The sequence below is a fragment of the Physeter macrocephalus genome, chromosome 10 (assembly GCF_002837175.3).
Source record: "Physeter macrocephalus isolate SW-GA chromosome 10, ASM283717v5, whole genome shotgun sequence".
NCBI lineage: Eukaryota > Metazoa > Chordata > Mammalia > Artiodactyla > Physeteridae > Physeter > Physeter macrocephalus.
Window position 1 is genome coordinate 20704504 of NC_041223.1, and position 27330 is coordinate 20731833.

The window sequence follows — 27330 nt, forward strand, 5'->3', positions numbered from 1 at the left end:
AAGTGTGGGCTTCTCTGGTGAGGGAGCATTAGAGTAAGCCAAGCATTCTCGATGGAAGAGATACATGGTTCTTGGTGGTGCGAGGTGGCGGAGGGGAGTGGGAAAAATCTACTCTTTTTACGTATAAAGCATAACTATAAAGTAAAGAAACAGATACACAGGATACCCAAGGTATTAAAACGCCCTGTGGGCAAGTATTTGAAAAGGCTCCTTAGGCGGGGTGGATAATGTAAAAAAGGTTGAGAAACACTTGTTTAAACGAACTGTAAGGTCAGGTACAGCTCTTATAGTTCCTTAATTCTCTCTTCATAACAATAACGTCAAGAATTCAAAAAATGTTTAACATAGGTTCATGTACTTTGCTAAAGAAGGCAAGGAAAGATTTGTATATTTCAGAAAGATCTTCAATTAAACAGTTAAAAATTGTAAATATCATTGAGTTTAAAACAGAAAATCCTGGCAATACATAGAAAACCCAGCTATCACTATGATGGGATCCTGTGAGCCACAATTTTGTTGTATTTTCTCTGCTTTATAGATAATAATATACCTAAACCATGTCTAAATATTAACATGTTTACTTATTTCCCCTAAAACGCAGAAGGAAAATAGAATAAAGACAACGACTTGTAACTACCATAAAATTGCAACACTGTGGGTGTCTTAGCTATGATAAATGAAAGATCACCCTGGAATATAATTCATCTTTAATTGCCTCTTCCATCTAATCTAACCACTGCTGTAGGCTGTCTTAAAATATTTACAAAGTAAAAGCAAAAAAAGAACTGGAGTTGCTAAATAAAGCTGGCCACACATTCCTAAGTGATCAATTTTTCTGGTATTGTTTACAATAAAAACAAAGTCATAATTCTTACAGTAGATGGAATTTGTGGAAACGCATAAATAAAGTATGCTTAAGGACGATCTCTCTTAATGTTAAGGCTGGGTTTTTTAACTGAGATATAATTGACATACAACACTGTATTAGCTTTAGGTGTACAACAATGATTTGATATATGTATATATTGCAAAATGATTAGCACAGTAAATTTAGTTAACATCCGTCACTACACATGGTTACACATTTTTCTTGTGATAACTTTTATGATTTAGTGACTTTCAAATACACAATACAGTATTGTTAACTATAATCACCATGCTGTATCTTACATCCCCAGAAATTATCTTGTAACTAGAAATTTGTACTTTAAAGATGTTTTTCATTTTTTTTTTTTGCGGTCGCGGGCCTCTCACTGCTGTGGCCTCTCCCGTTGCTGAGCACAGCCTCCGGGCGCGCAGGCCCAGTGGCCATGGCTCACGGGCCCAGCCGCTCCGCGGCATGTGGGATCCCCCTGGACCGGGGCACGAACCCGTGTCCCCCGCATCGGCAGGCGGACTCTCAACCACTGCGCCACCAGGGAAGCCCTAAAGCTGTTTTTAATTCCTCCTCTTCCCTGCCTTAGTTTTGGGATTCTTACTATATCCAAATTACCTGTTACAACAAGAGAAAAGCAGTTGTACTAAAATGCTAGAAAGACCAATATTATAACTATATTCTGCTTTAAACACTTTGAAGTTTTGTATTTGCTATCCTTGTCTTTATTTTCTCCAGAATCCTAGGGATATGCAGCAACACACATTCATGTTCACATACTGACTCATAATTCTTTTCTTTGAGTTTCCCAAAATTTACATTAGAGATTCTAACTAAAAACGACATTCTAAAAATGTACAAAATACCTTCATATCAAACCGTTACTGAATGCATGTCCATACTTTATTACCAGTAATATATATCATAAAGTGTTCTGATATTATCCATTTTATTCACTGCAAAATAAATGTGGTTTTGATACCAAGTTAGCTTTCAGGCAGTTGCATCTGAATATTCAAGATGTGTGAAACCATAATTTCATTTAGACACAGGTATTCACAGTACTATGCAGGAAGCAAACACTTTTTTACTGATGATGAATATAAATATGCAATCTTAAAGAGATGCTAACCATTGTTTACAGTGCCTCAAATTCTAGATGCTCAAGTGACAGAAAAATTTCTCTTATAAACACGTATGCTATTTTAGACTGTTCCAAATATAGTGACGAGATAGAGTAATGAAAAGAAAAGATAATAAGTTAGTTGAAGCCCAACATACACTTAGTATACTTCAGGAGTCTAGTGTGGATCCACGTGTTCTCAGCCAAAACCGAAGATGACCTGACCAAATAGCATACTGTTTTAATTACCGTTAGGGATAATATTACCCTGATGCCTCTGTAATACCTAAGTGTTCCTTACCATCAGAGTACTACAAAATGTACTCTAGCCAATGCCAAGAGGCATAAGAAAATCAGAACACATAAAATGATCACGGGCAAGGTTTAGACTCATTCAAGGAAAAATTCCATTGCAGAAATTCAAGTACCTAATGTATAAATATATACTCTGTACTAAGTGTGATAATACTAACTCAGTACAGCATAAAAATTTTAAAATAATAATAAAATATGTGACCTGTTCCACAAGCTTCCATGAGAAAGCCAAAGCAATCAAATTCTCAACTTGACAACATACATACATACACCTGCCAGGGCCTTAGAATTACCTTTGTTTTAGATTGATCCATGATGTTTTTAAGTACTCCGTGGTTTCTTTCACATTCCTAGTGTCATCACTGCCATATTCCTCCAGCAGTTTCTGCAGGACATTATCGAATGCCATTACGATACCAGCACCAGGAGCCAGTTCTTGAAGCAACATCTAAGGTGTAATTTCAGATGTAATTGTTAGACTGGATCACTCAATAACAAGTATGACCAAAACACTGGTCTTTCCAGTAGATTTTAGTATGTTTTAGACACAGATATCAAAAGAAGGAAACAAATTATAAGACAAACTCTTGCATATAAGCTCAAACAAAAATAATTCTGGAAGTGAAAAGTGATCAGGTACACAGCAGATAACATTAAAAGATTTTCTTCTCTGATATGTTTTACTTCCTCAAACCAGTTGTCTTCTTTCATTCCTACTGCTATATCTGATCCTTACAGGAACATGTATCTTATAGGAATGAACTTACTGTAGAGTTAGTTCCTCTATATGTGCTTGAAGATATGGAAAGGGCAACAACATGGAAGTCTTCTTGTCCCTGGATCACTGTGTATCACTGTTTACAAAGTTAACTGCTTGAGTGGATCCAGTAGCTAAGCAAGGTTTACTGAGAGTTGCTTGAACAAACTAAATTGATGCTGTATGTCCATAGGCATTGGTTCCTTGATAAATTTTTTTCCACCTCTGAGAGCTCTTGTATCAAGATACTCCCCATGAAATCTAAATGACAAATGAATGTTCTTAAAATGATTTTTGTAGCGACTAGCAGAAAAATCCACCCTAAAGCTCCAGAATAGAACTACGCTGCTGATTAGAAAAGAATATTCTTTTTGAATTATGGTTTTCTCCAGGTATATGCCCAGTAGTGGGATTGCTGGGTCATATGGTAGCTCTATTTTTAGTTTTTTAAGGAACTTCCATACTGTTCTCCATAGTGGTTGTATCAATTTACATTCCCACCAACAGTGCAGGAGGGTTCCCTTTTCACCACACCTTTTCCAGCATTTATTGTTTCTAGATTTTTTGATAATGGCCATTCTGACTCGTGTGAGGTGATACCTCAGATGAATGCATAAAGAAAATGTGGCACATATATACAATGGAATATTACTCAGCCATAGAAAGAAATGAAATTGAGTTATTTGAAGTGAGGTGGATAGACCTAGAGTCTGTCATACAGAGTGAAGTAAGTCAGAAAGAGAAAAACAAATACCATATGCTAATGCATACATATGAAATCTTAAAAAAAAAAAAAAGGGTACAGGTCTTCCCTGGTGGTGCAGTGGTTACGATTCCACCTGCCAATGGAGGGCACATGGGTTCGAGCCCTGGTCCGGGAAGATTCCACATGCCGCGGAGCAACAAAGCCCATGCACCACAACTACTGAGCCTGCGCTCTAGAGCCCGTGAGCCACAACTACTGAAGCCCACGCGCCTAGAGCCCGTGCTCCGCAACAAGAGAAGCCACCGCAATGAGAAGCTCGTGCACCGCAACGAAGAGTAGCCCCCGCTCGCCGCAACTAGAGAAAGCCCGCGCGCAGCAACGAAGACCCAACGCAGCCCAAAGTTAATTAATTAATTAATTTTTTAAAAATGGTACTGATGAACCTAGTGGCAGGGCAGGAATAAAGACATAGACATAGAGAATGGACTTGAGGACACGGAGGGGGTGGGGGAAGCTGGGGCAAAGTGAGAGTAGCATCGACATGTATACACTACCAAATGTAAAACAGATAGCTAGTGGGAAGCAGCTGCATAGCACAGGGAGATCAGCTCGGTGCTTTGTGACCACCTAGAGGGGTGGGATAGGGAGGGTGTGAGGGAGGCTCAAGAGGGAGGGGATATGGGGATATATGTATGTATATGGCTGATTCACTTTGTTGTACACGAGAAACTAACACAGTATGGTGAAGCAATTATACTCCAATAAGGATGTATTAAAAAAAAAGAAAAGAATATTCTGAATATGATGATTGAAACATTGATACCACTTTTAACTGTATTCCTCTGGTTAAGTGTCCAGGGGCTTTGCTGATTATTACTTTTGAGTCATTTGGTGAAGACAAATCAGCAGATAGCATAAACACAGAGAATGACTCAGGAAACCAGGATACCTGGCCACTTGCTTTTTAAGTTGTAACCATGGAAAGTCTACATGTCTGAAGAATAAAAACATACTCTCATGTCTGAGATTTTTCCCATATATCCTTTATTATATTCTTCACAAGCGTACACTTTTATTTAGGCTATCTGAAGGGTAAAGAAATGTTACACCGAAGTATAAGCTAACAACCATAACCTCCAACTCAAGAATATTTTCTATGATTGTAGAGATTTAAAATAGCACTTCAAAAATACCATAAGTGTTCAATATCATCAACTCTATAATCAAACTAATCACAAAAAAGGTACCTGCTATGATGATACTGATAAAATGGTTTGGTTATAAAGGTATTAGAAGAAACTAAACTTACTTAATACTTGATTTCACTACAGTAGCCCTCAAATGAAAGTCTCAAGAGATTTCATAAATAAAAAAATACCTTCAGGGTAGATATGGAAGGGAACAAAAGGAGGGTTCCTGGGATTCTGAAAATGTTTTCTTTCTAGATGCTGGTTCATGGGTAAGTTCCATTTGCAAAGAGTCAGAGAGCTATAAATCTAGGATACATGTACATTTCTATTTGTTATGCCTCCAGAAATTTTTCAAAAACCTTCCTGGTCAAATTCTTTATATAAATTTCAGTGTACATTCTAAGCCCTTGGGAAAACATTATGACAAGGGTCCTAAAAATTACAGTGATCAACAGAACAAAAAAAGCACATCCCACAAATTGGTAATGCCAGAAAGTATCTAATGAGTCTTACTTGATTATCAGAAATTTGTTTGATAAGTGGATCCCTTCGAGCTTGCTGAAGAATATAGAGGCGAGCCTCATATTTTCTCATGAGCTCCTCCGTCTCTTCCCTGTGGTCATCCCACTGAAGACTGTCAATAATCATGTCCTCCAGCTGCTGCTGTCTTAACTCCACACCATGCTGGGTGCTGTCCCACTGGTTCTTGACCTTTTCCACTGGAAGAGGCATTATATATATTTTTAAAAATCCCAGAAAGTAACTATCAGGAAAGGGAAAAAATACCTGATACCAAATTCATCACAAATAAGGTTATATAGAGAAAAGAGAAAGGAGGCAAAATGGTACATACATTTTAAAGGAATCTTATTATGTCTGCCACACTGTATGACTGATATATTTCTGAAACCATCCTTGAAGAAAAAATCTTGAACTAAACTCTATTTTAAATGCATTAAAATATCTCCCAATAAAGATATTGACTATTATAAACTGACAAACCAAAAATTATAAAGAAAATAAATTCCTACCTAATTTATATTTACAGAACCTGGTCTGAAGAAGGTTTTAACAGTACATTATGACAGAACTTTATGACCAAAGATATAGTCACTTGTCATCCTCTAAGCAAATGTTCTAAGGTAGTATTGATTTTAAAAGAAAATAAAATACTTAAGAATACTTTTCACATTTGTTTTACTGTAGCATGAAACCTCTCTAAAAGGAAGTGCTTTTATATATTCAAGAGATGTGCTAAAAGTAAATTTGATTCAAGTTCTAGGTACCCAGCAGTTTTTTATTATAAAAAAATCCATATGGGCTCTTTTCCTCTCTCTTTTTTATTGTTTCTATTTCTCTTTCTTTCATTCTCTCTTTCTGTCTCTTTTCTTTTCACTTTCTCTCCCCTACTTTCTTTCCTCTTGTATTTTTAACGTGTGTCAAGGAAAAAGAGATCTAAGGAAACTTAAACTTTTGATTAATTACTTCTGGGGCAATTCATGATTTGAACTGAAGTACTAGTAAGCAATAACTTTAAATATCTTCAACAACCCATTCGTAATAAGTAGGTAGAAAGTTAGAAACAAACTTCTAGAAGATGCCTTGTATGCCAGAAAGACTGAAGGGCTATAGTTAAGTACCAGGCCAAGAAGAACTTAACTAAAAAATAACATTGCAGCTAAGTCATAATGAGACCTTTTGGTAAAATTCTTCAAACAATACTGGGTTATAGTAAACCATAAGAGCTATCAGTTTAAGACTGTTCAGAAAAATGTAAATTATACTTATGTATAATAATTCTAAAAAATTGTTCAGGGAGATTATTTTATGCTGTCTTATCTAACAGTTTAAATAAATTGCTTACGTTTTAACTTAGGGAGAGGGAAAATTTATTGTAATGGTTTACTTGTCAGTTACAAAGTTACATAAAGTACTATAACTAATAGAATCCTTTAATACTGAACAAATAAAACGAAAGATATCAAGTGACAGCAAGTTTCAGAGGTTCATCATAAAAGATAAGAAAATTATCCTATTCATTGGAAATAAGTGCAAAAAGCAAGTTACTATTGGTAGTACCCTCTGGCTGAGGGTGGTTTTTCATATAATGAATAGTGATAGGGACCATGCAGCCTCTATACCAGAAAAAATTGAGAGGAAAAAAAAAGAGGGAGTTAAATTGGAAAAGGAAGATATTCGGGAGAAGAAAACCTTAAAGCAAACTCTGGACAGAGAGGAGGGGTGGAGGAAAAAACAAAAGATGGTAGAAAAAGCAAAGTGGAGAAGCCTTTGTAAATAGTTTGGTGTCACCTAAGCTGAGAAGCTCCTTTGCCATGTGATGGGAAACAGGGTCACTCCAGAGTTCGATATGCAGAAGCAATCCACCAGTTAATAAAAAAAAAACAAAAACAAAAAACGGGGGAAAGAAAGAAAATGGCTTACTTAGTAAAAATAAACCAATATTGTGACACACTAAAAGTTCTCTGCTAACTCATCTCTTATAATAACCCTGTTGCTGCAACATTTATTTTGAAATCAAAACAGTTTTTATAGGGGGAATAGTTGACTTTCCTTCAGAAATATTAGACTAGGTAATAAAATACCTTCCAGTTTATATTCCGCCACAAATAAATATTTATTAAGTAACTAATTGGCACTGGGCCCTGGGGGAGGCCTCAGGGCCCAAAAGGGGGGTATTTACAGTCTATGGCGGGGAGAGAGAATTAACTGTGAGATCTACAATGAAATTATGGGGGGAAAAGGTCACAGCAGGAACTAAAGATAGAAAATATAGTTCACCAGAGACTAAAAGAGGGTGGGAGAGACTTCACAAAGGAGGTGACATTTTAGCTGCTGAGTAGAATTTCACCTGGGGAGAGGCCAAGAAGAAAAAAATAATGTGAATAAAGGTAAGGAGACTAAGAAATGTCAGGGCATTTTAAAGAATATATACAGTACAGAATAGTTACAGACAGTGCTGAGGGCTAAAGGGAGAAAGGGAGTGATGGAAGCTGACAGTGATCACCCCTATGTGACATTCTTGAGAATTTTGACTTTGTTTTGTATGTCATACAGATTTAATGGATGCTTTTAAGGCAGAAAGCAAATTTGAAACAGGGAACTTTGTTGTTGCTGTTTTGTATTTAATTTTTGTTTTGTGTTATTTTGTATTTAACTAAAGTATTCCCAACTTCGTGCCAGGCACACAGGTGTATAGTAACTGCTCAATAAATATTTTTGGAATGACTTTTGAGAAGATGAGTTAAGAGACACAGTAAGATTTGGTTTCAGTGAATATAACAGAAGAATGGATTTGCATTCCTATGGGTTTCTCTAACTTTTGTTTTTCTTGGTTCCTTTAAAAGAAATTCTAACTTAAAAAAAAAAAACTTCAGGGGCTTCCCTGGTGGCGCAGTGGTTGAGAATCCGCCTGCCGATGCAGGGGACACAGGTTCGTTGGTTTACTTGTCAGTTACAAAGTTACATAAAGTACTATAACTAATAGAATCCTTTAATACTGAACAAATAAAACGAAAGATATCAAGTGACAGCAAGTTTCAGAGGTTCATCATAAAAGATAAGAAAATTATCCTATTCATTGGAAATAAGTGCAAAAAGCAAGTTACTATTGGTAGTACCCTCTGGCTGAGGGTGGTTTTTCATATAATGAATAGTGATAGGGACCATGCAGCCTCTATACCAGAAAAAATTGAGAGGAAAAAAAAAGAGGGAGTTAAATTGGAAAAGGAAGATATTCGGGAGAAGAAAACCTTAAAGCAAACTCTGGACAGAGAGGAGGGGTGGAGGAAAAAACAAAAGATGGTAGAAAAAGCAAAGTGGAGAAGCCTTTGTAAATAGTTTGGTGTCACCTAAGCTGAGAAGCTCCTTTGCCATGTGATGGGAAACAGGGTCACTCCAGAGTTCGATATGCAGAAGCAATCCACCAGTTAATAAAAAAAAACAAAAACAAAAAACGGGGGAAAGAAAGAAAATGGCTTACTTAGTAAAAATAAACCAATATTGTGACACACTAAAAGTTCTCTGCTAACTCATCTCTTATAATAACCCTGTTGCTGCAACATTTATTTTGAAATCAAAACAGTTTTTATAGGGGGAATAGTTGACTTTCCTTCAGAAATATTAGACTAGGTAATAAAATACCTTCCAGTTTATATTCCGCCACAAATAAATATTTATTAAGTAACTAATTGGCACTGGGCCCTGGGGGAGGCCTCAGGGCCCAAAAGGGGGGTATTTACAGTCTATGGCGGGGAGAGAGAATTAACTGTGAGATCTACAATGAAATTATGGGGGGAAAAGGTCACAGCAGGAACTAAAGATAGAAAATATAGTTCACCAGAGACTAAAAGAGGGTGGGAGAGACTTCACAAAGGAGGTGACATTTTAGCTGCTGAGTAGAATTTCACCTGGGGAGAGGCCAAGAAGAAAAAAATAATGTGAATAAAGGTAAGGAGACTAAGAAATGTCAGGGCATTTTAAAGAATATATACAGTACAGAATAGTTACAGACAGTGCTGAGGGCTAAAGGGAGAAAGGGAGTGATGGAAGCTGACAGTGATCACCCCTATGTGACATTCTTGAGAATTTTGACTTTGTTTTGTATGTCATACAGATTTAATGGATGCTTTTAAGGCAGAAAGCAAATTTGAAACAGGGAACTTTGTTGTTGCTGTTTTGTATTTAATTTTTGTTTTGTGTTATTTTGTATTTAACTAAAGTATTCCCAACTTCGTGCCAGGCACACAGGTGTATAGTAACTGCTCAATAAATATTTTTGGAATGACTTTTGAGAAGATGAGTTAAGAGACACAGTAAGATTTGGTTTCAGTGAATATAACAGAAGAATGGATTTGCATTCCTATGGGTTTCTCTAACTTTTGTTTTTCTTGGTTCCTTTAAAAGAAATTCTAACTTAAAAAAAAAAAACTTCAGGGGCTTCCCTGGTGGCGCAGTGGTTGAGAATCCGCCTGCCGATGCAGGGGACACAGGTTCGTGCCCCGGTCCGGGAAGATCCCACATGCCGCAGAGCGGCTGGGCCCGTGAGCCATGGCCGCTGAGCCTGCGCGTCCGGAGCCTGTGCTCCGCAACGGGAGAGGCCACAACAGTGAGAGGCCTGCGTACCACAAAAAAAAAAAAAAAAAAAAAAAAAAAAAAAAAACTTCAGTGTATCAGTAATTACTTAAAAGTAATGATATTAATACTTTCAGGAATTCATAAGGGAATTATGACAATGTTCACAAAAAATAAAAAACAAGGGAGTGCTTCCCTGGTGGCGCAGTGGTTGAGAGTCTGCCTGCCAATGCAGGGAACACGGGTTTGAGCCCTGGTCTGGGAGGATCCCACATGCCGCGGAGCAACCGGGCCCGTGGGCCACAACTACTGAGCCTGCCCGTCTGGAGACTGTGCTCCGCAACAAGAGAGGCTGCGATAGTGAGAGACCCGCGCACCGTGATGAAGAGCGGCCCCCGCTTGCCGCAACTAAAGAGGGCCCTCGCACAGAAACGAGGACCCAACACAGCCAAAAATAAAAATAAATAAATAAATAAATAATTTTTTTTAAAAAGGGAAAGCTATTTTAAGAACAGACCCGTGGGCCACAACTACTGAGCCTGCCTGTCTGGAGACTGTGCTCCGCAACAAGAGAGGCTGCGATAGTGAGAGACCCGCGCACCGTGATGAAGAGCGGCCCCCGCTTGCCGCAACTAAAGAGGGCCCTCGCACAGAAACGAGGACCCAACACAGCCAAAAATAAAAATAAATAAATAAATAAATAATTTTTTTTAAAAAGGGAAAGCTATTTTATTAACAGAGCATCAAATATCAAATTATCAAATAATATTAATTTCTACTTGAATAATCTTCAAAAATGTATGTGTGTATATGTGTTACCATTTTCAAGGAAAGTGAATGATGATATATAATTTTTTTTAAAACCTACATTTTTCTGTGATTGCTGTTCTCACATCTGAACTGGAAGCTTTATTTTTCAAATTCTGTGCCAATGTAAAAACATAATCAAGCTGAGGATGGCGCTGTTCTAAGTCAGCCTTTGTGATCTGTTAAGACAAAATGATTGTTAAAATAGGTTAATAAGCCATATGATAAAATAGTAACAAAGCAAAATTGGTGTGCTGACATCAAAGTTGTTGTTTTCCTCCTATAAGAGATAGTGATGCATCAGTGATGTAGCGGAGAAAGTGCAGGAATTGAAGTCAGAGGTCCTAGGTTCAAGTCTCAGCTCTCCCACTTATCACCTGGATCACCAGGCAAGGCACTTTACCTCTCTGTGTTTTTATTTTCACAAAAAGAAATAATAAAATGCTTGCAGTTCAGCTATACCAACTCTGAGGAAATTAAACGAAGAAAATCTCTTTGAAAACTAAAAAGTGCTTTCAAAACATCAGTAGTGATTTCTGCAGCTGATGCTTTGCATATCTGTCCTACATCAGATATGAATATGAACTAATGGCATCTACAGGGATGGAGGTAAAGTATTAGAAAAATCCTAATTGGAATAACTGCAAATTAAATAATCTTAGACATGAAAAACTGCTGCTCTAGAAAGTTTGTGTCTCTTAGTACTAATAAATGTGGAAGAAAAGTTAGCAATATCAGGAAAATGGTGTGTTTTAAGTATAGAACTAATAGCCATAAAGATTAGAAAACACAATTTCCAAAGATTCTCTCTCAGCTCTTCTTCTGTGAATTCACTAATTTTTCAGATTTCAATTATTCCTACAGTGTCAAATATTATTTCTAAATGGCTTATTCACAATTTCTAAGCCTGAATCGCAAAGAGACAGTTCAATGAATGCTGATCATTTCCTTCTAAATGGCATAAGGGCCTCTCAACACAACATATTTGAAACTAAATCAATCAAACCCTCATCCACATTCCACTTCTTCTGTTCCTGATTTCTGTTAATTGCAATAACATCATCTCAGCCCCTCAGCAAGGGTTTTTCTCCTTGTTTTAAGCATCTCTTGCACAATTCCCAGTCTTCTTACTCAAGCAGAGCATTGTTATCATCAGTCTCCAGCCACAATTTTAAAAAGAAAAAGGGGAAAAATAAGATGCTTGGCAACTGCCTACAGACTAAACGTCCAAAGAGCTTTGCGTGGTCTACAAGCTCCTTCACAATGTGAACTTGAGCTGCCTTTGCTCTCTTACTTCCCACTACACCTCTTTCCTGGACAATTCTTGACCCAATATCCTTCATGCTCCCCACCTCATGTCTTTATTCACCCTGGTCCCTATACCAGGAATGCCATGTATTTTGTCTCTAAATGTCAAAATCCCATGTAGTCTGCCTTCACTGTGGATGTAATCCCTTTCCTCATTCTGGCTCCCCCTTACAGGTGGCGTGTACCTGTTCCGCAGCTTTTATTAGACTGTGCCTGGCCACACATGTTTTAATATGGCAATAAAACTGATACCTACCTCACAATATTATTAAAGTGAATGAAATAATACATGTAAAATACTCAGAAAAATACCTAGCATACATTAAGCACCTAATAAGAGTTAGCAAGAGCTGTTATTATTTCATGGTTCATTCCCAGTTTCTATCTGGTATATTCTTTTCAATATCCCTAGACAGCACACAGCCCAGTACCAAAAACACACTGCATGTGGAAAAAAGAACTTTACAAATTGATATTAGATGGCATATGTATAGAAATAAAACTATAGTCAGGAGATTCTCACGATGTCAGCAATTAAACAAATAAGCTCATTATGAAATATAAGTTGAAAAGGCGCTTCAACAAATTATTCTACATGACACTAGGCATTAAATGTAACACCAGTTTACATTTATAGTGATGTGGCTGGATTTACGATACCAGTTTTAGATCATAAAAATACAGTGACTCTACAGCTCACATTGTTAAACCTGTTCTTACGAAAACAGCACAAATGCAAGAAAAGCTTTACTCATCAGAGCTAGCCCAGGACGGCTGTTTGACAGGTCAAGAATTTTTTAAAGCTCATTCTCCCAGAGTTTAAGATAAACAAAAGTGATCCAAACAGATCTTGGTGTTTCCATGACAAGCCTTTACACTAGGTACCTACTTTCATTCGGGAGATTGTCTTATTGATCTCTTCTACATCCCCGACAGTGACAATGTTAGACTTCAGCATCTGGTCGATCAACACCAGCCAGTCGGCCAGTTCTGTTATCGTTTTATCCAGATCAGCAGGAACTGAAATTTCTGAAGTACGAGGAGACTGAACAGGAATATCTGATGCAGATGATGCTAGCACCACCTTTTGGACACTGGGATGAGCTGAAATAAAAAACGTAGCAAAGTATCAATAACACAGCAGGATAATCTGACTGTGGTGATGTAATGGTGACATGTATGTGTATTTATGTAAAATTTAGTATATGTAAAACAATTGAAAGACGTTTTTATTTTTTAATACTGAAATGGCAATGGTATTTCCTGAAGTATCTATATGTCTTTGGTTGCCATAATGGCAATTAAACACACAGTCTCACCACATTCTAGGGCAGCAATAACTCAAAAGTAACTAACGCTGATATCAAGAGAAAATAAAATAAAAAGTACATCAACCATGAGAAAATAAGGAGTGTTATTTTATTTTGTCCAGATGTTTTTGCTTTAATTGTAAAGCCATTTTATTTGTAATTTTCTGTTCTTTTTCACTTCCCTTTACAACATGAGCATGAGTCACTTTTAATAAACATCACTGTAAATACCTATGTAATAATCTATGTATATAGTCTCTAACTTTTAGTTACCTCTTTTCCTACAGGTGGATACTTAGACTACTCCTGAACTTTTACTTTAAAAAAGAGCTTGCATATACGGTCAACTAATATTTGACAAGGGAGCCAAGAATATACAATGGAGAAAAGATAGTCTTTTCAGTAAATGGTGCTAAGATAATTGAACATTCACACATAAAACAGTAAATGTGGACCCATGTCTTACACCACTCGCAAAAAACTAACTCAAAATGGATTAAAGACTTAAATGTAAGACCCGAAACCATGAAACTCCTAGAGGAAAACATAGGAATAAAGCTCCTTGACCTGGGTCATGGTGTTGACTCTTTGAATATACAACAAAATCAAAACTGAACAAGTGGGACTACATCAAACTAAAAAGCTGCTACACAGCAGAAGAAGCCATCAACACAACAACGTGAAAAGACAACCCACACAGAATGGGAAAAAAAATATGTGCAAACCGTGTATCTGATAAGGAGTTAGTACTGAAAGGTATACATATAATTCAGACATAAGAAATGAGAAAATCCTATCATTTTAGACACCATGGATGGACCTTGAAGGCATTATGCTAAGTAAAGTAAGTCAGACAGAGAAAGACAAATACGTATGATCTCATATATGGTATCTAAAAGGAAAAAAAATTCATAGGAAAAGAGATCAATCAGACCTGTGGTTACCAGAGGCGAAGGGTTGGGGGAGAGGAAATTGGAGAAAGGTGGTCAAAAGGTACAAACTTCCAGTTACAAGATAAACAAGTACCAAGGATGTAATGTACAACATGAAGACTATAGTTAACACTGCTGTATGATATATAGGGCAGTTGTTGAGAGTAAATCCTATGAGTTCTCATCATAAGGAGAAATTTTTTTTCCTTTTTTCTTTTTTTAATTGTATCTATATGAGAAGATGATCCATTTATGGTAATCACTTCACAATACATGTAAATCAAACCATCACGCTGTATGCCTTAAACTTATACAGTGATGTATGTCAATTATTTCTCAATAAAACTGGAAAAAAACTGGGTGTAAAGAAGCATAGAACTTAACACAGGTGCAGCTATAGCCATCTGTCAAGGATATTTAAATTCCTATCACAACACTGCATCAGAGAACATTAAGAATAATATTAAGGAAATTCAACAAAAGTGCTTTTGCTCTTATGCTTTGCCTACTTATCATCTTCTAAATGAGGTCTCTTGATATTCTTTTTAAAAGTTCAATATCCTCTCAGCACACCTGATTTCCTCATGTGCTCCACGGCCAACCTCAGTGGCACAGTCTCTCTTACACTTCTCTATTTTTCTTCCAATATACCATGTATTTCACTTATTTATTATGTGTATTTACTGATGAATCCCTGACACCTAGAACTATACCTGGCACATAGTAGGTGCTCAATAAATATTTGTTGAATTAAAAAAAAACTTGCAAAAAAAACACCAAAAACCAGAAAACAAAAGAACTTGCAAGAAGTATCTTTTTGTGTATTCTTTACAGTTCTGACTGCCACCTTAGTAGAAATTTCCCAAAACAGAATTACTAGGTTAAAAAATATGAAAAATTTTAATGTATCTACTACTGATTGCCAAATTGTTTTCCTTAAAAGTTGGAAATTTAGACTTCCAGCAGTGTGTGGAACTGATGAACATCCTGTATCCACACAAACAAAATTCTATCTCTACGGATAAACACACAACTTTCACCATTGCTTCATTTCATGTCTTTTTGGTTACCAGTGAGGATAAATATTCTTCATGTTTGGTAATCAAATATGGTATAATTTATAACTGTATGTGTTCTTTATCTGCTTCCTTATCAATTTGGATGAACTCTTCATGCAAGAAAGATAAACCCCGTCACATTGCTGAAAACAATGTTTCTATTTTAGGATTTAATTTGTTTTCTTTTTATCACATATATGTTAACAAAGTTCAGTTGAGCAAATCCATAAATCTGTCTTGGGGGACCGTTTTCTCAGAACTTACTCTTGTCTTCTCCAAAGATTTGATATATATTTTCTCTATATTTTTTGTTTGTATGTCTTTGTCTTATTTTGAACAGTGGGAGACTGGTAATTGTTTTTCTTTAGTTTTTATACAAGAGGTGGTTGAATTAATTATTAGATCTATCTAGACCCACTTTAGCATAAGGTATATTAAATGAGGCTTAAATAATTTTCTAAAAAATGTAGTCAATCTGTAAATTCAGTACAATATAAAAAAAAAATCCCAACAGGTTTGTGTGTAACTTGACCAAATTATACATTCAAATTTTGATTTTTAAATTAATATAGGAAAGAAAAGGGCCAAGAACAGTCAAAACATTTTATTTTTGATAGAGGGTCATGCCCTACCAGATATTTAGTTGTATTACTCAGCTAATAATGAATGATTAACCTCGTGTATTACGGATCCAGACATTCAAACAGACCACTAGAAGAGAACAGGCCACAGTGCGTAGGTGGCAGAGAAGCCTGACCTTGGCAGAGACTACATTATAGATCAATGAGGAGGAATTTACTGGTCAATAAATGATGCTGGGAAAAGTGGTGACCCATGGCTGCAGTGGGAAGATGATGGGACAGATTTTGACCTCACATGCACCTTAGGAAAATTAATTTTCAGTGGAATTAAGGACCTGCATATGAAAACTAAAATTGTAAAATATAGAAGAATATCTTTATGACTTCAGAGTAATAAAGGATTTCTAAAATAAATCACAGAAAGGAAAGCTATTAATATTTCATTAATGTTCAAGAATTCTGAAAATAGTGCCTACCAAAAATAAAAATTTTTAAAGCCAAAGATTAAGGGAGAAGGTATTTGCAATGCACATTCCAGACAAGGAATTAGTAACAAAAGTAGTTTTTCAAACTCAAAAAACATGAACCAACAATCCACAGAAGAGGAAATAAGAAAGACAATAAACATATTTTTAAAAGGCTCAAGCACATAGGTAATTGAGGAAACTCAAATTAAAATGAAGTGCCCTATCTCCACAGGTCATAGGTTCCAAATGTGATGTCTGGGGAGTTCTGGTTCCCTAGAGGCCCTTCCGAGGGGTGTGGATGCCAAAACTACGATCATCGTCATAATAAGTTATTTGCCTCTTCCGGCTCATTCCTTCTCAAATGTAGAGTGGCGTTTTACTCAAGGCTACATGACGCATGATATCACAATAGAGCGAATGAAGAAGCAGATACAAGAATCCAGGTGTCTTCTCTTATGGCAGAAATTTAAAGATTTTCAAAAATGTAATGCCATCTCACTTTTCTAATTTTTTTGTTGTTTTGGAAAATATACTTTCTTATTTTAATATCTTATAAAATATATTATTTTATTACCAGAATGTTTTTTATTATTGTTATTTTAACAAGTTAACAAACAAATAACATTTGAAATTTCTCAGTTTTACTTTCTAATTAGGTAAATATTGATAGACATAACTCACACAAACAAAAGGTCTTTGGGGGTAATCAATAATTTTAAAAAGCATACAGCGGTCCTGGGAATAAAATGTTGGAGCGCTGGAAACAATGTACAACAATGAGAAGCCTCACATTCAGCTGGTGGAAGGGTAACCTGGAACAACTAGCCTAGGCAGCAGCTAGCAAAGTCAAGTTGCCCGTATTCACCACGATCACCCCAGTCATTCACCACGACATACCCTAGAGAATGCCTCAGACAACATTCTGCCCAATCCTCACTGTCACTTTTTGTACTTTTAAAAAATTGAAAACAACCTAAATATTCATTCATTGTTTCATCAAATATCTATTAAGAACCTACAATGTGCAAGGCACTTGACTAGATGCTACAGGTATGGGAATGTGTAAGACAAAGGCCTTGACCTCGCAGAGCTTGCATTCTGGTGGAGGTGAACGGATATACGTCACGAAGTAAAACCAATGCAAGAAGTTGGAGAGAAACAGGATGTATCTTGGAGACAGACAGGATGTATCTGACATAGGGTGGTCAGGTCAGGAAAGGCCCATCTAAGAAGGGACTATTTGAGAAGAGAACTGAACGAAGTGAGTGTGTGAAACATGCAATATCTGAGGGAAGGACATTTGGGTAGGAAAGAAAGAAGAAACAGCAAGCACAAAGACCATAAATGGAAGTGTTCTTGGCATGTTAGAAACAGCAAGAAGACCGGTGTGTTTGGGGCAGAATGAACAAAGGAAAAAGTTCTAACAAATGAGATTACAGAGACAGGTAGCAGACAGATCATACATGGTCTTCTGGACCACGGTAAGACTGTAGAACTCACTTATGTATGATGGAAGTGATCAAAAGATTGAAATCAAAGGAGTGACATCAAACCTGTTTCTAAAGCATCACTTAGCTGCTATCAGAAGAATAGATTATCGAGGAGTGGTAAGATAAGAACAGAAGCAGGACAGCGAGTATGTCCCCAGAAAACTATTTTCCAGTGTCCTCACCTTGCCTCTTCCCTTGCCTCCAGCAGCATCTGGTTCTACTCTGGTCCCAGGAAAGGCTAAAAGGTCTCACCTCCCATGAGAGGGAATGCCTTGCACACACTGGGCAGTGAAATATGTCTTGTGTTTAGAGAAGATATTCTTTTCAAATGATTGAAAGCAGAATAAGAAATCACAAGTGCCTTGTGTTTTTAAATAAGTTTTTCTAATTCACATACAATGCTCGTAATCATAAAATTTTGTTATGTATAAAAAATTGTGTAGGGCTTCCCTGGTGGCGCAGTGGTTGAGAGTCCACCTGCCGATGCAGGGGACACGGGTTCGTGCCCCGGTCCGGGAGGATCCCACATGCCGCGGAGCGGCTGGGCCCGTGAGCCATGGCCGCTGAGCCTGTGCGTCCGGAGCCTGTGCTCCACAATGGGAGAGGCCACAACAGTGAGAGGCCCGCGTACAGCCAAAAAAAAAAAAAAAAAAAAAAAAATTTGTAAAGAAATAAACTGTATCTTACCAGCAATTCTTGTCTGAGCAACAGAACAGGGTTCCTGGATGCGTTCCTTCAGCGCACTAGGCACTTCTCTGCATATCTAGAGCATCAGGCCAAACAGAAAGAGAACGATAGTATATAAATAAAGACGATTATATTTTCTGAAGAGGAAGCGTTCTTCTAAATGATAATGCCGCCGCTTTCCTCCCCCTCAATGCCTAAGCTTCTGTGTCCACTTTCACTAACCACTATCCACTGCAGTCTTGCTTGACCGCCAGCTCCTCTAGCATCAAGAATGTCATCCAGTCCTTAACTGCCTTGCCCCTTTGCCACATTTAATGCTGCCACTCCCTCTCCCTTGAATTTTGTTAATATTCTACAATCTTGATCTTACTCCCACCCCTCTGCCTGATCTTCTAAGTGTTCTTCCCCAGCTCATTTTCCTCTGCCCATCCACCAAATACCAACATTCTACAGGGTAGGTGTTTTGGTCTTCTAACCCTCGATACTGGCCTCTCTCCCTGGGTCCTGGTTTCTAATGGTTTCACTTATCATGCGGAGTTTTAAGAGGCTGAAGACTCCCCAAAACGTTTCTTCAGTCCAGTTTTCCCTGTCAACTGTACATTCAGATGTGCCCAAATATGGATTCATCATCTGCCTCCTTGACACTCTCTTCACAAAGTTGTCTAATGACTCTATTTTTCCAGATCAGTTACCCTGATCTGGATGGTGGGCTTTGCTCAGAGGGGTTACTTGATGTCCTGATGTCCTAAGCATATCCATCCTTGGGTTCGCTCCATCCATCTCTGTGGTGCAGCTATAGTGATCTTTCAAAATGTAACTTGTTTAAAACCCATCAACAGTTTCCCACTGCTTTCAAGGTCGTGAAATAGCCTCAAGACTGAACTCGAATTCCTTGTGATGCATGGTGAGGCCCCTAGAACTCTGCAAGCATCTCTTGTCCTTCCAATTCATATTGAGCTACTTCCAGGACTCAGATTCACTCTCTGTCCCCTCTAGACCCTTTCACTTACTGCTTCTTTTCCCTGCAATGCCTTTTCCTCCATTCTCCATCTGACCAATACTCATTCATCTTTTATCATCTTAACTTGGATATGATCTCCACAAAATCTTCCATGGTTATCACCCAAAGCCAGGTAGGTGCCCTACCTTTATGTCCCCATGGATACCTCTTTGTTATAATTGCTTATCTACTTGTCTCACCCACAATAAGCTCTTTGGGTTAGAAGCATTTTCATGCTCTTTACTGTACTCCTAGCTCTTAAAATGGTGCCTGGCATAAAATGAGAGTCCTGTAAAAACCTATTAAGTGAATGAATAAAAGCATGAATGAATGAAATATCTCAGATTAGTATTTCTTAAAATGTGTTTGTTGAAATTCTCTACAGAGTAAGCATTGCTTGGTCTTAGACATTCGTAATTCACATAATTAGTGTAAAATCTATGTGAAGTCCTGTGAAAACGGAAGGTTTGGCTCTATCTAACATCGTGCTCCCGAAGTGACCACCATACCCTGTTCTACACAATACCCATTGACATCCTCTGCGTTAAATAAATACATGTGCTCTGATTGAATATGCACAAGCTGAGTCTGGCATGTTTGACACGGGGCCAACAAGTCTGGAAAGCAGCACAGGGAGAGAGAGTAGCAGATGAAGTCAGAGAGATAACAGGAAGCCAGCACATGATGAACCTAATAAGTCACAGTAAGGACTTTGGCCTTTACTCTGAATGTGATGGAATACCATTAGTGGGCTTTGTTCAGGGGAGTTACTTAAACTGAGTTATGTTTTAACAAATACTTTGGCTGCTTTCTTGAGAAGAGACTGACAAAGGGAAAAGGAGGAAACAGGAAGACTAGTGAAGTGGCCATTGTAGAAATCATACAACAAGAGATGACGGTGGCTTGAAACAACTTAGTGGCCACGGGGTAGTGAGAAATGGTCAAATTTATGAAATTTTGCAAACCTAAGAAAAGCCGAAAGAATTGCCCAGGGAACACCCATGTGCCACTCAATATGTACAATGGTTAAAATTTTGCTGTATTTGCCTTATCATGTATCTAGTCATCTAGCCATCCATTCAAACCATCCATCAAAGAGACAGGTATTTTGAAGGAGAAGCTGATGATAGTGACTCCAAGGTTTACATGTTTGTTTGTTTTAAATTGAGATATAATTCACATGTCATAAGACTGAGTCCAGGGTTTTTGGCATAAAACACAATAAGGATGTAATTACCAGTAAATGAGGTGGGAGAAGTATACTAAGGCACAGGAGAGAGGTGGAGATCAGGAGTTTGACTTTGTATGTTAGTCTGAGATACTTATTAGACACGGAAGTGGAGATGCTGAGCAGGCAGCTGTGATGAAGTCTAGAGTAATGAGAGAGTCCAGGCCAGAGATACAGATGTGTGAATTATCAGCAACAGTAACTCATCAAGACGGTCATTCTCAAGCAGAGAGGCTAGATCAATAAAGCACCTAAATCATTAGATATAGAATGAGTGCTATCATTTTAAAAGGATAATGAGGGAGGAAAATGACTGATATGGGACCTATCCAAACCAGGGCAGAAACATACCCATTCAATGTTCCAGACAGACCTCACACTCTGTTACGGTATGCACCCAAGCCAAAATATATAGAAATCTATTACTTTATCTACCTCTGTTTCAGCTGCAAAAAAAGTAACAGTATGAGAGAAAGGACTTTATCTTAGTCATATTTGTAGCCACATACCATTACATCCCACGTGGAACGTAGTAAATACATGTTGAATGAATAAAATCATTAAAAATAAATCTACATATGTGAAAAGTCACATGCAACATCACAAAGTTATTTTAATGCTTTCATTTTCAGAGTATAATTATTAGCATTTTATTGCCTAATTCTAATATATACTCATTATTTAATATAGTATATAATGTATAAATCTCCTAGGCCAAAAAAATTCCATGTAAAATAAGTATTCTTTGAGAACATATGCTTCCATCCATGACAGATGAAAAAAATATAATTATCAATATTAGTAAGCATTAATAAAATGTGCCCATATTTGGGTATACTTAAAAGTAAAACAGTTGCCTGATTCCACTTCTTTAACAACGAAATCAGTAAACATGAGAAAGGTGTCGCAGTAATTCTTAACACACACCTTATTCCATGTCGAATTTACAGTTCTTAAGCTTTCTGAAATTTTTTCTCTTTCATGTAAACTCAGACTTTTATCTGAAAGCATTTCTAATTCAGTTCTATTCAGCCATTTGAGTTTTTCAGCTTGATCATCCATCTCCTGGATTAAGTCCTAAAGGAGTCAGAAGAGAGGTATGGTTAAAAGGTTGTCATACCAGGAAAAGATCAAGAACTGTATTAGGACTCTCTTTGGGAAATACAGTAAGTCCCCTACATATGAACCTTCAAGCTGCGAACTTTCAAAGATGCGAACATGCGTGCCATCCCCTGTGTGCCAGCTGTTGTACTGTACTACTGTACTTTTCAAGGTACTGTACTATAAAGATTAAAAATGTTTTCTTTATTTTTTGTGTTTGTTTTTTATGTACATATTATCTGTGTGAAAAGTATTATAAACCCTATTACAGTACAGTATTATATAGCCAGTTGTGCTAGTTGGGTACCTAGGCTAACTTTGTTGGACTTACAAACAAATTGAACTTACAAATGTGCTCTCGGAACAGAACTCCTTCATATGTCAGCAACTTACTGTACTCCTATAAATCTGGACCTTTAATTTCTTAAATGGAAAATAAACTTCTAAGAAGCCTAAACTTATCTTAACAAACTGTAACTAATTTGGGAATGACCTCCCACCTTCAGTGTGCATTGTGTGTACATGAACTACTACCCCTGACCCCCTGTCTCTTATCAAGGTCATATTATATCATATTTACATCGACAACTTAACATTCTGTTCTTTGCTAATAAAATGATGTCTATTCTAATGAAAGGCAAAAAAAAAACCCAGAAACAACAGGAGCATCTTATGCATGCATCTCTACCTTATCTCTACCTACCCTAATATACTGTCCCATCCCCTATGACTGCCCCCAAATTGTTTACAAAAGGCATATTCCAAGAAAACTATTGAAATTTTTAGATAAGACAGGAGCAAGTTTGTTAGATATTTGTCACATTTTGAAAAGAAAACTTAGTAATTGTTTGCCATGTATTTTTCATCAATATTAAGTTTCTTTCCCACAATACCTCAATCATACTCCTTTAGAAAAAATCTCTTATCAGATTAGTGGGTATCCTTTTAGGTATACTTTGTTGTACACTGATGTGTGTATCCACACTCACACAATTTCTTTTTGTTTAGTAAAAATGTGAGCACATTATGCTTATTGTTCTACTACAAGTACTTTAATTCTTAGCACAAAAATATAAAATTTGTGGATATAAAAATATATGGATATTTGGGTATATTAACATATCTATATATCTTTAGGTATTTTTATATGTTGTATACCTATACAACTATAAACAATTCTTGTTGGTTGCAGATCAACAAAGAAAATTTGATTAATACAACCATGATGCTAAGTCCATAGTAAGCTGCAGTGAGTTACGCTCAACTCACTTTGAGTCTTCTTGTAGGACCCAGTTTTATAGATAGTAATCAGTAATTATCTTCTAAGTCCAAAAGCAAAAAACTATACTTCACAGCATTATTATATTCTAAAATGATGACGTCTGTTTAAAATATTCCAAAAACCTTTGGTCCAATACTGAGACCACATGACTTATTACTTTTATGTGTGTGAAGCCTTACCGCTGCAAAAATAAAATGACAGCTGCTCTTTAAAATTAAAATTAAAAAAAAAAAGATATTCCTCTTTAAAGTGCACCACATTTACCACAAAGGACAAAGTTTCTTCCCCTTTTCTTCTTCAGTCATGCAGTATCGTATTTGCAGTGAAAATATTCATGCATTGAAAAGCACTGGCAAATAGAGAGACAAATAAACCACTTACTGTTAATTCTTGCAGGTTTTCTTCCAGCTCAGTGGTTGATCTTTTTTGCACAGCATTCTCGGCCTTTGTTAACCAACAGATAATCTCATCTAGTCTTTTTCTATAATCCATCACCTGCTTACTTTCTCCTTTTAACCTAAAAGATTATATTATTGAAAAATACTGAGAAAAAATATCCAATTAACTAGAACATTATATATTTGCATTAGATATTCTGACTAAATGTCACACACACAAAATAATTATTTTAATATGTATTAATTATTTTACTATGTATTTGTAAATGAGTGTTAATAGTAATACATACGTTGTGCAATACCAAAGATTATTTACAAACATAAGAATAAGATTTCTTCCTTCATTAAATTAAAAAACATTAAAACTAAATAATGTTGTCTTCTCTCATCAGGAAAAACTGTATAGAAATTTATATAGAAAAACTACAGAAACTTAAAAACTTATTTTAAGCTAGATACCACTGTACAACATAATGGAGGTTTTAAAAAGAAAATAGGAAAAATGTCTTTATCTAAAATAATTAAGGAAAAATACATAATTCTTTGAGTACTCCATGGAGATAGAAAAGTATCATTATATGACATATTATTCACATTAGGTTACAACTATTACTATACTTTATTCATAGGAAAAAAAGAACAAGAACAAGGCAAGATACTGAAATTTTTACAAATATTAAGACAAGAAAAAATAGAAATTTGATTAGCTCATTCAAATAAGTATTATATTTGAATACAGCACCAAGTTATAAAAAAAGATCTAGAAAAAACAAAGCCAAAGTTTTAAAGGCTATAAGGAAACAGTCATATGAATATAAAAAAAAACTGCCTCAATTACATCTTTTTAATGTTATAAGAATAACATTTATAATTATATAAACCATCTGTCAAAAGATGAGAATATGACTAGAACTCATATGACAAACAAGATTATGTATTTTTAAGAAAGAGTTTGAAAGCTGTTTAGAGTTTGGTGGTGGTATCATTTTTATAGCTGCTGCTATTAGCTGCTGGTTTAAAAATAGAAAGCAATTTTTTAAATGAATTACATCATGTCATCCCTAATAAGAATTTACATTTTTTATGGCTATGACTTTCTCTTTTTAATCACAAATAAACCTAACATAATACTATATATATAGAGAGAGAGAATAAAATGCTAAATAAATCTTATATATTTAATAGAGAGTCTAATATTTGAAGGAGAGTATTTTAATGTTTAAAAAACTGATAAGGGAAAGGGGGGAGGAATAAATTAGGAGTTTGGGATTAACATATACACAATACTATATACAAAATAGATAATCAACAAGGACCTATTGTATAGCACAGGGAACTATGCTCAATATTTTGTAATAACCTATAAGGGAAAAGAATCTATCGATAAAAAAGAATATATATATATATCTATATATAAACTGAATCACTTTGTGGCACACCTGAGACTCACACAATACAACATTGTAAATAAACTATACTTCAATTTAAAATAAAATTAATGACAATCACTACAAAATCACAAGTTTTCTTTTTTTGTTTTTTTTTTGTATGTGGTACGCGGGCCTCTCACTGTTGTGGCCTCTCCCGTTGCGGAGCACAGGCTCCGGACGCGCAGGCTCAGCGGCCATGGCTCACGGGCCCAGCCGCTCCGCGGCACGTGGGATCCTCCCGGACCGGGGCACGAACCCGTGTCCCCTGAATCGACAGGCGGACTCTCAACCACTGCGCCACCAGGGAAGCCCACAAGCTTTCATTTTTAAGTATCCATCAGGAGAGAACACTGCTTCAAGATTTAAAAAAATAAATAAATAAAGCAATAGTACCAATTGTTTAGACTACCAGTACCAAAACAGGTAGTTTACCCTCTGTATGGAAGAGTCTTTAAATAACAACTTTGGAAACAACTCAAATACTACTACAGACCTTGTGTTTAAAAAAAAAAAAAAAAAGTTGTAATTTAAATTTCCATTGTTTCATAATCATGACTAATTTAGTATTTTGAAAATATATCTATGAAGAAAACTAACATTATCAAGTAATTTCAATAAGACATATTTGAGTCACACAAAATTTTCATCTGCAAACTAGCTAAATATAATCTACGTTTTATATGTTATCACTAAGTAAAAACAAGTTATAAATTCATGTTCAAACAGTAGGTAACAACTGCTCATTAAGGAATAACACCATAAGTTGCTGAACTGTGTAAATATTTGATGACTGGCACTCAATACAAAAATAAGTTGAGCTGTGTGCTGTTTCTCAATATGACTGATGGCAAGTACACATAATAAGCCCATAAAATTGCAAGGTGGCCCCAATTTGAGATAAATTACAACCTGAAGTAAAGTTAAACATGAATTTATGAAAACAAATATTGTTTTAGTTAAAATACAAGACGCTGGAGAAGAGATTCATTATTCTTTTCTCTGCCAAAAAGATGAGTAAAACACGTACTAGCTTCACCTTGTTAGTCCCAGGAGCAATAATTACCACATTCCACAGAGAGCCATTTGAAATTGATTAGGGGAATTCCTGCAGTTATTGTTAATACTATGCCAGCAGGTACATCTTTTTCCTTAAGAAGACCTGAGAGATAGATCATTTTCAAGCTAGAAGGACTCTCCCTGCCGATTCACTAGCACATAAATCCTATGGGACCTCAGCTATGGGACCCAATCCTGCCTCTGGTCCCCTGAAGCCTCCTCACCATCCAACCTTCACAGATTTCTTACCATACTATTTAATGCCTCCCACCTTGTCTGTTCTGTGCCTTTTCCCTACAAGACCATCCGTAAGGGTAATTTATGGAAAATTGCTGTAAATGCTTCAAAACCAGCTTCAGGATCCCTCCCCTGCAATGCCTCAATTCCACAATCCCTCACCCCTGTGTCTGTGACAACACTCTGTCTTCTTAATAATGTGTCATTTAATCACATCAGATCAGTTTTTCCTTTAAACATTTTCTTCATCTTAGTCTCTCTGAGTTCCTTAGTCATTCGTGTTTACTACGAATAGTCAGGGAATAATACTTTTTACAAACACCGTCTCCTTTAGTCTTCATGACACTCCTTTGAGATAGCCTAGTTTTCATTCACAGGGGAGGAAACTTGGCCAGCGAACTCTGAGGTCTTCCCAAGTTTTACAGGCATAGTATTTGAGAGCATAAGTTAGCACTGTCACTAATTTTCTGTGAGACCCTAGACAAGTTACTTAACTGCTCCTCTCTGAGCCTCAGTTTCCAAAGCTGTACAATGGGTCTAAATAGTCCCCTCAGAGAGTAGTTGTGACGATTAAATGAGGCCAAACCCTGTCTCTTCCACATGGCAACCTCTCAACCAAGACACACAAACTATGATTTGACTCCTACCAAAACACACAAAATAACAGATGATGTTATTTTATAAAAAGCAGCCAGGTTTCCCTGGTGGCACAGTGGTTGAGAGTCTGCCTGCCGATGCAGGGGACGCGGGTTCATGCCCCGGTCCTGGTAGATCCCACATGCCGCGGAGCGGCTGGGCCCGTGAGCCATGGCTGCTAAGCCTGCGCGTCCGGAGCCTGTGCTCCACAACGGGAGAGGCCACAACAGTGAGAGGCCCGCGTACCGCAAAAAATAAATAAATAA

At 36.7% G+C, this 27330-nt stretch overlaps 1 protein-coding gene across 10 annotated transcripts in view; it reads right to left on the reverse strand.

Moving 5' to 3' along the window:
- Positions 1-27330, reverse strand: part of UTRN (utrophin) — a 517905-nt gene that overhangs the window by 257689 nt on the left and 232886 nt on the right. For all 10 annotated transcript variants that reach the window (XM_055087454.1, XM_024122697.3, XM_024122701.3 and 7 more), the window contains 7 exons: positions 23689-23824; positions 21852-22001; positions 18697-18772; positions 13061-13275; positions 10925-11042; positions 5479-5684; positions 2606-2760 (listed from right to left, as the gene is read on the reverse strand). In XM_055087454.1, coding sequence (XP_054943429.1) covers positions 2606-2760; positions 5479-5684; positions 10925-11042; positions 13061-13275; positions 18697-18772; positions 21852-22001; positions 23689-23824 — 1056 coding nt within the window. The remainder of the gene's footprint in view (positions 1-2605; positions 2761-5478; positions 5685-10924; positions 11043-13060; positions 13276-18696; positions 18773-21851; positions 22002-23688; positions 23825-27330) is intronic.